Source organism: Buceros rhinoceros, unplaced genomic scaffold (genome assembly GCF_000710305.1).
Source record: "Buceros rhinoceros silvestris isolate BGI_N320 unplaced genomic scaffold, ASM71030v1 scaffold6817, whole genome shotgun sequence".
NCBI classification, from domain to species: domain Eukaryota; kingdom Metazoa; phylum Chordata; class Aves; order Bucerotiformes; family Bucerotidae; genus Buceros; species Buceros rhinoceros.
The window spans coordinates 38,645-49,999 of record NW_010420350.1 but is presented as its reverse complement, the minus strand read 5'-3'; the positions used below and the strand labels follow the sequence as shown (position 1 = coordinate 49,999).

The following is an 11,355-nucleotide window of genomic DNA, read 5'->3' as shown; positions in this document are numbered from 1 at the left end:
CCCTACAATGGAGATTTGTGCTATTGTGTGTGTGGCATAATTACTAAGACAGATTTTTTTTTTTTTAATGGCACAATAAATAGGATATTTCCTGGCCTGCTCTGTGTTTCAAATAGGATTTTCACTTCTCCTTTGGGTTCTAGACATAAGGAAAGTAAGTGTCGAACGGCAGGCACTTTACCAACTTTAAAACAGAGGGTGTAACCACGTGAAATGTGAGTCCAGATTTTGATTGTAGGGATCATGAAATCAAATCCCTCCTTACCCTTACTGGGAAACATTGTGGTGAATTAGCCTGCCTGCTTTTGCTAACTGGTTAAAATCCTTTTGAAAAAGAAATGTGGTTTAGAGTCATCAAAAATATCTCCCTACTTTACCTCCAAGTCTTAAGAGGGCGCTGGACCACTGTGCAGAATAGCGTCAATGCAATGAAAAATCACAAAAGAAGGAGAATAGATAAAACAGAGTATATTATTTTCCTGGAAAAAACACAGTGCTTTCTGATATGCAACTCTTTCCAGCAGTGCCATTTTTAAGCTACATGCTTAGTCATTAATAATGACAGTAGAGTTCTGTAAAGCTGTGTTTTGGGAATAACTGGAAATGAAACTTGATTTTTTCCCCCCCTTTAGGTTAGTTAAAATAATAGAGCTGTCTCTGTGCATTGCTGTCACTGTACCAGTTCGAGTATTTTGGAGCAAGTGAGGAAGTTTATTCCAGTTATTTCATTTATAGCAAAATATTAGCTGGAACTTGAGAAGAGCTCCCTGTTTGCACCATTCAGCTGTGCTGTGCAGTGGTTGGAGTCTCTTGATACCACTGCTACTTCACAAAATACTTGGCACAAGCTCATACAATCACTAAGACTACTTCCACCACCCACCCCACCCACTCCCTCCCCCCAAACCTCCTTAATTTTGTTCCTCAGCAATGTACAGAATCATCCCCCATTTTTGCACACAAGTACCTTTAAGGTTTAATTAATTCATTAAAAATAGCTGAAGAATTTAAGGAGGAGCACCTTATAAATAATAAATGGTAACATCTTGTTCATTCTTTCCATTACTCACATCGAGGCAAGCAGCTGGTATGACGGTGGGGTTTTCCTGATGTGATTATATCGAATTCCAGGGCAGGACCTTGCATCAGTTGGCGTGAAGTACCTAAACAGCTGGAGATTAAGTAGAATAGCGTCTTTTTTTTTTAGTAGCTAAACTAATAAAAGTAAGTTTGTGTGAAGTAACGGGAGCAGAAAGTGATAATTCCAAGACGGAGCAAAATAATTCTATGGAAATTCTGCCTCCACAAACTCTAGACTTTTCTATTTTTGGGGTCCACATTCATCCCACCTAAATTCAGACACATATCATATTCAGTCAAAGTGAAAAGTGACCAGCTTCATCTTTGGATGTACATCTTGGCCTTGCCTGCACAGGAGACGTTCCCTTAGGCACCTCAGTTAAACTTCAGTGGGATGAGCATTGGCCAAGGAGTCTCACCCAGCAAACCCTCAAATCTGTTTTCCTCTTCCACAGTCACTCTGGGAATTTTCCTTTTCAGGTGAGGTCCTTCTCCCTGTGGACAAGGAGGCTCTGAAACCCTTTCACAGCTTTGGGTCCTGCAGTGTACTTTAAAGACTCTATTTCCTTGATCCTAGTGCCCACAAATCGTCAAGTCTGTCCCTAGTTGCAATCATAAAATCAGAAATATCTGGTGTTACTGGCCAGCAGAGTGCACATATCACCAACTTGCTCCTTTTTGTGAGTGGTTGATCACTTCTGCTGTGCTTCAGGGAAGCTACGTGAGAAAGCTTTTGTGCTCATTTGTGAGTAACAGCAGGGATAAATCGTGTTTCTCTAGTTTGTCAATTATTTGTTCTTTTCTTTCCATCCACTGCTTGAGTTCTTGATCTTGATGAAAGTATTATTTAATTCCTATATTTCTGAGCCATTGACCTTGGACAGATACATAATAGACTTGTATTTAGGCACTACCGGGGTGCTTTAAGCAAGCTGTTTTTCTTTGAAGCTAGGAGTGACTAAGCCTGGGAAATTCTCTGTTCTTCCTCGTCTCCTCCTGGTAGTTAATAGACTTCACAAGGGATCTTGAGACACTCTGATAAGCTTTTGAAGTTGCTATGTACTAAGGTTTTGCTCTTTCTGAGTGCTGAACATTGAATTACCTTGTGCTGTTAAAAGCATTGAGAAAGGATTCACAAAACCGACAGAGCCTTGCCTGTAATTTCTGCAGAAAAGAGCTGCATTTAATGGATAAATTGTATTGCTGGGGAGATTTTGATTCTGTTCCCTCCTCTGTCACCAGTTTGCCTTGTGATTTGTGGTAGCATTTTCAGTTATGCCAGTCACATGAGATCAAAACCCATGAGTCAGACTCCACCCAAATCATGAGCTTGGCTTCCAGATCCAGGGGCTTTGAACTGTGATCATACCGTACTTTTTCTTTAGTTTATCTTTCGTTTCTGGAATTTCCTCTGACTATTCCCAGTGTGTCTCTAGCAATTAATGTTTCCCACTCTTTTGGAAGTGTTGGGAATATATTTTGACCATTCGGGGCTGTTGGAGGCCTTGTTTGACCTAAACAATTAATTTTATTTTTGATCTCCAAATGAATTTTATTTCTTCCAGACTTCACATCTTTCTCCAGTCCCCAATGACTTCTGCATCCCTTAGCCTCACATGACCCATCACTTCTGTTTCTTCCTTGCCATTCAGTTGCTCTGTTCCTGCTTTAGTCCTCTCTGCTCTTGAGAGAGTTTTTCACCATTGCCTTGCAGGACAGAGAACATGGAAAAGGTACAGATCTGGCTGATCCTTAACCTTTGTATGAGAATATATGATTGGAAGGAGCAGGGAAAAGGTGTCCCTGAGTCTCTTTCATGAAACAGATGAGATTGTTACTTGCGGCACAAGAAGTGGGCGATGAGGACAGGTGGGAGATTGCCTCCCTGAGGGATGGAGACCTGAAGCAGGGCTGGAGCTTTGCCTATTATCGCGAGACAAGACCCCTTTGCTCACAAAGCGTTTGCAGGACTTGGCAAAGCAGGGTTTGACACTCACTTTGAAGAGAGTCAGGTGAAGAGTGAATCAGAATCTATGGATTTATAAGCCAAAGTAAACCCAGAGAAGGTAAGATGAGAATCAGCCCCTCTATCTGCACTCTTTTGCCCTGTAATTCAGCTGTCTGTTTTTCTTCAAGTTTTGGGTTTGTAGTATATTGTTCATAAGCTCAGTTAGCTAACCCCATTCTGAAGGATAAGATTATGATTGAGACGGTGAAAAAGTCAAAGGGAAATTTGGTGTCGTATGGCTCTTTTCTCCTATAGCATTTGCCTCTTTTCAGAAAGGGTAAAAAAAAAAATCTTGGCAATGGTTTAGTAAGCCAAAGCCAAATCAACAAATGTGACTTTGCAGCAATTATTGCATAAAGTACAGAGGTGCCTGGGATTCCCATGGTAACTTTTTTTTTTTTTCCCCATGGGATTTGCAGAACAGAGCTAACTAATTAATAAAATTTTGCAGAACTCGGCTTAGGCTATCATGGCTCAGGAAGATGAGAAAATGGATCTTCTCTTGCTCATCCTCATGCCGTGCCACTCTTTCACCCACATTGTTTGCTGATTCTTGCATGTGCCATGTGCCAGGAGCATTGCAGATACCTAATTTCAGTAAAAGTGCAGCCAAATATCCATTTCCAAATGCCTCTAGGGTCTGAGTGTTTGAAAAAAAAATCTGAACCCAGAGAAAACTCTTCTCATAGCCCTGAACTTTATGACGGGTTGTCTCCAAGCCTCGAATCCATGCTCCCTCCATATTTTGGTGGATAGGAAACGTGGTATTTGTTTTTGAACCCGGAATCATCAAAAGCTGCTTTCAAGACTTGAGAAAGATTCACAAGGCCTATCAGAAAACCTTTCAGCTAAACATTTCGCACACAAGGCCTGAATTTGTAGCAGCTGGACACATCTCAAAATGTTTCTAGTTGTGCTGTGGATGTTTCACAGAACTGCAATAATTAGAAGTGATTCCTTCATTAGGACAGAGAAATGCTACCTCACAGCGTGAATATTAATAAGATAAAATTTATGAGCGCAGAGTAATGTAATATTTTCTCCAGAGGAAAAGGGCATCTATTTGCTTAGCTCTTTCATCAGCCATTTTCAGACACACACTGTCTGCATAAAATACAGTTATGCAACCCATGTGTGTCAACAATGGAAGGTTGGTTGCTTCACCAGGATTATGAGAATCTTTTAAACACAATAGTACCACAAATTAAAATGGAAATCTATCAAAACCATTATCATCCTGAAAGCTTTGGCCGCAAGCATAATTATTGTAGAAGGATGTTGTCCTTGGATGCAGCTTTGGCTCAGTTCAGCTGGTGTTATTTGTATCCCTCCATGGCTCAAAGTCAGAATTTGCATGGCTAAGGACCATAAATTTTTAGAGGGAAAAACAGGCTGTTTCCTCAATGCTAACTCTAGCAGTTTTTTCTCGTTTTGTAGTGGTTTGTAGGCAACTCATTAGGTACTAGAGATAGGAACAGGCTGAATGTGGTGACTGAAATCTGACTGAAACCTTGGAAGGATTTGGATTGACATTTCTGTCTGGATGTGGTTGGTTGTGTCTGAGGCTGTTGCTTTACTGAATGTGAGCAAGAACTAGTGAATGTCCGGAGTGCTTGTGTTTAAATCTAGATCTGAAAGCCCGCATTTTAGATAGTAAAACAGTGAAGCAGATCTTGAGCTGATACAAGCTGCAGACTACAGACTTAAACGGAGCAGAAAACCTACCTTAAGTTTTCTAGCATGTCCATGAATCAGGCAGCTTGGTAGGGACAAGAGTAACTGGAAGAATATACAGTCTCTTAGGTGTTGCTTCAGGACACATTTGCTTTATCCAGAACTGCCCTCAGGAGAGGCAGCAGGTTGCTTTTTCAAGCTCCTGATGAAGGCTGAATGCTGGAGTAGCTCCACTCTTGTGTTGATGATAAGCTATATTAAATAACAGGCACTGATGATTGTTTTAAAACTGGTTGTTTTTCTTTCAACATTTGATTTTCCATCTTGAGGGATATGAGTGACTAACAAGCCTGAAATCTATTTTCCCCTCTTTCCATCCTTCAGGCCGGTATAGATGGAGAAAGCATTGGGAACTGCCCGTTCTCCCAGCGTCTCTTCATGATCCTCTGGCTCAAAGGAGTTGTGTTCAACGTCACCACTGTTGACTTGAAAAGGTAAAAATTGTTCAGTTTAGTTGAAAATTGTTGTATGATCCAGTGTTTGCCCTAAAGAAAGGACCCACTAAGTTCAATCTGACTTGTATTGAACCTAGAGAGTCTGTGGTGCACAACAAAATAGTTGAGATTCAGGTTTGGGTTGTTGGGGATTTTTTGCTTGTGTAATATTTTTATATAAAGCGAGGTGCTTGGGCTAGTTTCAAAGTTTTCTAACCACAAACTACAGAAAAAAAAAAGGGCAAACTGATTTTCTAGGAACTATAAATATCCGTGCAACTACCTGACCGTAAATGTTAGTGATTTCACGACTTTTCTCTCTCTGCAGAAAGCCAGCTGACCTACACAACCTGGCTCCTGGGACCCACCCACCTTTCTTGACTTTTAATGGAGAAGTCAAGACAGATGTTAACAAGATTGAGGAATTCTTGGAAGAGACTCTGGCACCTCCAAAGTAAGAACTTGGGATTTTTTCAGTCAATATTCCATTTCCTAGGAATGAAAGATGTCCTAAGAGGAGTTCCTAAAAAGCACTCCCTTCTACAATCTTTACTTACAGGAGTAATATTTATTTATAAAACTTGCTGGCTTCAGTGAGATGACTTCCATGTGTGAAGGTTACTTGTATGACTAATAACTGCAGAATGTTTTCTCTGTACACATTTCAGGATGTCCTTGTATGCAGAATTAAGGAGACCAATACTAGAAACATTTTGTAGGGGTCTGGTGTCCACAATTTAAAAAGCTAAAAATAACTTGGAATAGATGCCAAAAATTGCCACACAAAATATCTGTGCCAGAAAAAGCATTTTACAGCAAAAAATGGAGGCTTCTGAGCTGTGTGGTGCATTGGAAAGGTTGGAAGTGGAATGATTACAGAGTACGAGAGGCTCTGGAGGCAGAAACATGCTCATTATTCTTGTCAAGAAACGACAAGAGCCCACGACTGGAAGTTGTAACCAAACTAATTCATACTAGGAATAAAACACAGATTTTTTTTCGGTATGAAAGATTAATCATTGGAACAAGCTACCAAGGAAAGGTTTAGATTTACCAGATATGCCTTAGTTAGTCAAGTGATTTGGATTTAGTACAAGGATCATGGGGAAAAAAAAAATGTTGGCTTGTGATCTGGACCTTAAAATCTATGAATCAATGAAAATTGGCTTGGTTCCTTGTGGAGCATTTTACCTCCAAGTGAATCAGCAGCTGCAGGCCAGTCTGGAGGCAGGAGATCAACTATTTAAATCTTCTATACTCTGGTTCAAGAGCAAGACAGCAGGAGTCATTAGCTCCTGCTAATATCTGTATTTCAAACAGATATACTCCTTTGCATCAGATAGCTATAAAAAACAATTCAGCAAATGAAAACTTGGTGTTCCTTCACCCAGGGGATACAAACATGCCTTGCTCTTACATCCTGGGGTATGTCTTCAGCACAAGGAATTAGACATGACTGCCATTCGTAATAGAGAGAGCTGGCTGCCAAGTGCCCCTGCACCTTTCTGGAGATTTACACTTCCTTCCGATTTAAGGCCACTGTTTCTTGGATCGTGGTAACATAAAGCACCAGAGCAGTTACCTTTGTCCTGAAGCCATCCCTGTGTGACTATCCAAATGCCTGCCTTGACAGACACAGATCTAATGAAGAGAGACTTGCCAAGCTTTTGTTCTGAGATAAATGACAACATTAATAGCAGTTCCTCATACCAAGCTTTTTTCTTCGTGTCAGTTGTGTTTGTAATCATCACTATGTTGCTGGTAACAAGATGTTGCTCTCCACACTGCTTCTCCCTTTTCAGGTACCCCAAGCTGGCTGCTAGGCACCGGGAGTCAAACACTGCTGGAATCGATATCTTCTCCAAATTTTCTGCATACATCAAAAATACGAAGCAGCAGGATAATGCTGGTGAGTAGGATCATAACCAAATGTGCCAGGGAGTTTTTGAGCTTAGAAGTGGAATAATTTTGCCATTCTTCCATCATCTTACTGTAAACTCTGTTCATATGACATCAGGTACTGCTGCTGATTAGCTTGAGATGGTGGTTTCAGCAGACTCGATTCGCGTGTCCACAGTTGCATTTCCTATGTCTATACTAATAAATAGAACAGGTCACAGGGTGTTTAGTAGTTCCTTTACCAACTGCCCCAACATGGCTCCTGTCCCTACAGCCCAGCTTCCTCACCAGAACAGGATCCCATGCAGCTTACTGGAAGTGGCTGGTGGCTTGTGCTACCTTCTCTACTGTCCCAGGCCTTGCTTAGGGGAGTACGTGATGACTGGATTCAGAACTGTGATAACACTAAAAATTTAGCGGTGAATGACTGGATGAGAGCAACTCATGCCCTGACCCTTTGAAATTTGTTAGATATGGCCATCAGACTCTTGGCCCACTGACTTGATGATGATATTGTGATGTTATAGCTGTTTTGTTTATACAAACTGCATTAAATCAAGACATTAAATAGAAAGTAATTAAATGAAAGAAGTGGCTTTAAGAAATGTAATTGCACTCTGTAAGCTCCAGACTTTCCCTCACATGTTTGTGTGTCAAAAGAAATGACCCCCCTGGAGCTGGATGCCAAGCATAGTTACATCCCACACTGTCTTCTTAATGAAACTGCTTTTCTCCACATTCCTTCCCCCTCAGAGAGGCAAGACACCAGCTAGTCTAAGTGCCTGTTGCTCCATGAAAGCTAATGGATTTACACCGCCATATCCCTTGAGGTGATCTAGTATGAATATCTGCAGTCACTCGCTGATGTACATCTCACCTGATTTATTAGTTTCACAGGCAGAGACCTAAGGCGTGTTAAACACTATGCGCTTATATCATATCGTATCGTATCGTATCGTATCGTATCGTATCGTATCGTATTGTATCGTATCATTCAGAGAAGATTAGATTTTTTCAGGTTCCAGCTTTGCTACAGATTTCATCTGTGCAATTATATTTCATTGCCTGGGGCTGACCCACGAGATGAAAATAGTTAAATGATGGTTTATGTCAGATAACAATCTGCTCCTTAATATTTTTGCCTTGTTAACAGAAGGAAATAATTATAGTGCTTCATTTCTCAGGGATGGTAAAAAGTTATTTTTTTGTCTAATGCTAATGGGATGCTCAGCTAACCACTGTAGGAAGTTGTAAAAGGAAGATAAATCAAGAGTTAGACTAAATAGACGTTACAGAGAAAATAAAATGTCTTGGCCATTTACAAGAAATTTTTATGGTCTGCTCAGCAACTGGAAATCTTAAATTTAGCCGTGCTGCCCCTTGCATTCTAAACCAACCATGGGTACCTGTCCACATGCATAGTCCCAATAAGTTGCTTCTCACTGACTCTGCAGTATGCAAATCCCTGGACTTGTAAGGGCTGGCAGCTCCAGTAAGTGATAAATGGCTGTCCTAGAGGTGTCTGCATCTGGCTATAACCACAGCCGGGGTTCAAGGTTGGGTATCTGCTACTGTGAGATAAGGAATCTGACCTTGCAAAGTGCTCGTGATTGGGTCTTCACACGTGTACTAGCCCCAGTGTGATTAATGGGAGCTTTCCCTTGTTCTGCCAAACAAACTCCTGGTTTAGGTACTCTTGAAAATAAAAGGAAAATGCTTCCCAAAGGCAATTAAGCACAACAAGGTTGTAGAGAAGAGAGGTGTTAAGCTGCAAGAGAGCAACAAGCTTTGTTCCCTGCAAACATCCTCATGCTATTTTTTAAGCTGTTTTGTGCTCCTGTAATATCCAGTCACGTTGCAATCTCTGAAAAAGCTGAAACTCAACTTTTCACTTTGAAGAAGAGAAAAGTTTTTAGCTTAATTTTTTACAACTGGAGTGCTGTGGCGCAAGATAAAAAAGCAGAGATGAGCAGAGTATAAGTAGTACCTACATGTTCTTACACCAACAGAGCAAAGCACCTGGAGACCTCGGAGTCCTTGGGACTATCAGTGCAGGCTCATGCCATGCGTGAAGTAGACCCCAACTGCAGCAGAGTGATTGACTTCCAGTTTACAAGGGCTAAGCAAGAATAGCTTTTCCCTCATCCCAGGGACATTTTACCCACTTTCCTATCCACTTCATCTGAACTTACAGCAGTTATTCTGAAGGCTGATTTGGAGGGCAGATAATGAGTTAATTGAAAGGTAGCTGTTAGATTTCTTAAGCAGTGAAAAGACTGTATGCAAAAAGAAAAGGGCAACACCACTGTAGACATATTTCCTAACGAACCTACGTCTCTTTGATCGGTATTTTTTTAAGATTGCAACACCAATCAAAAAGGGATCTGAGGCTCTAGCCCTGATCTGACATGTCAGTTTGCAGCAGGTTCTGATGCATTATCTTTCCTGTATAACAGCAGAAGGAGTTCTATGTAGTCCTGTAATAATAAAAAACTTTTTACAAGCATGAAATATAATTATTTAGCAGAATGTCCCTTTTCCTGTATCCATATGAACAGGTGAGATCCAAAAAGAACAGAGATTGCTCCTTGTTGTTATCTTAAACGGTTCTTATATACCCCAGCTCTCAGACAAAGGTAATACATGTGTCAGTCACCCTCTATATCAGCTCCTAGCTCCAGCTGACTCAAGTGCTTGGGTTAATCTGGAAAGCCACGCCAGTGACCATCAGTTGCACACAATCAAAATACACAAATAGAAAAAGACTTGTTAATAAACCCCAAATAGGATGGAGAAACCAGACCATTGTATAAAATATAGCTTTGTTTATTTTAGTTGGGAATAGGGGAGTACTGAACACCAAGTAAACTATAACACTGAACGTCCCATTGCTTAAATAATGTTCTGTTAACTTGGGAGTCCGGGGGGTAAATTCATTAATGCTGGGAATTTGTAGCATCAGCCTATGTCTATCTGCAAGAACTGTGGGTTAGGTGTAGTTATAGATGATCATTCTTTTAGCCCACTGGTTTAGCAGAGATCATTCGGTATGCGTAACATGAGCTCTCACTACAGCCTGCGGCTATTACATCTTCACAGAGAAGTGCGTGAAGCGGTGGGGATAATTAATGAAATTTGTGCAGTGTGAGGTACTGTACATGAAAATTAGTGACAACCTGACACATGCCAAAGATAATCCCAAGCTGGTGCTCCTCCCAGAAGGGTTTACAGCGAGGGTCATGCAACACCTTCAGACTTCAAGTGATGCCATCCCTTGGCTATGCCGTTGCAATATTTTCTGTCTTGAGAGAGGTGGCATGGTGGTGCTGATAACACGGTCTGTAGCCTTTAGGTAACTAAATGATCAGTTTTTCTGATAGTGGAAAAGTTACGGAAGAAAAAAAGATGTGTAATTTCTCGGTTTAGTGTGAGTCTGAATTCTTGCATGTAAACGAATAGACACAATGACACATATGTCTGTTAGTTTCTAAGATCGTGATACCCTCTGCTGGCAAATATGTGAATATATAAAGTAAGCAGCTTTATAATCTGGGCTGAAACATTCCCTTAGAAGGTTTCCTTCTATCAAGACAGTTTCTTCTTACAAATGCAACATCGTCAAAAGAGAAGTGTTTCATGGTAACCTATCGATTTTGACAAAGTTTTCACGGAAAAAATCGTATTTTTTCTGGATGAGTTAAAATTCCTTTGAAGCAAAATGCTTTAACATTACAGAGAAACACAGTCCTTTTTTTTTTCTGGGTTCATGCAGTACTTCGTTAGCCACACACTGTTATGTTTTATGCCTGGCACAGAAGCAGGTGACAACCTTCTTCTGTAAGCCTGTATGGCAATATGTTATTGATCATGATTCATTTACTTACCAGAGGTATTTGGCAGCTAGGCTGCCCTGATTTAATAGTTCCCTGAACTTCTGATGCTTTTTTTCCATCTTTGTTTTCCTAACTTTTCTGTCTTATAATATAAAAAACGTTGAAAGGTTTGGAATGGGCTGGCGAGGGCTGTAAACCCAGAAGCAAACATGCTCATGCCATATCAAAGTCCCACCACTTTTAAGCTTCTTGAAAGGGAAGGAATTGATTCCAGATTCACAGGATGTGGCAAGCTGTGTTTAAAGAAAGTGTGTGCATTTATTATTTCAAGTCAGTTCAATTACAACAGGCTTGATTCCTTCCACCC

General features: G+C 40.7%; 1 protein-coding gene across 2 annotated transcripts in view; it reads left to right on the top strand.

Moving 5' to 3' along the window:
- The window catches only part of CLIC5 (chloride intracellular channel 5), a 70,854-nt gene that overhangs the window by 41,380 nt on the left and 18,119 nt on the right, over positions 1-11,355 (top strand). For both annotated transcript variants that reach the window (XM_010139270.1, XM_010139271.1), the window contains exons 2-4: positions 5,147-5,256; positions 5,585-5,710; positions 7,059-7,165. In XM_010139270.1, the coding sequence (XP_010137572.1) occupies positions 5,147-5,256; positions 5,585-5,710; positions 7,059-7,165 (343 nt within the window). The remainder of the gene's footprint in view (positions 1-5,146; positions 5,257-5,584; positions 5,711-7,058; positions 7,166-11,355) is intronic.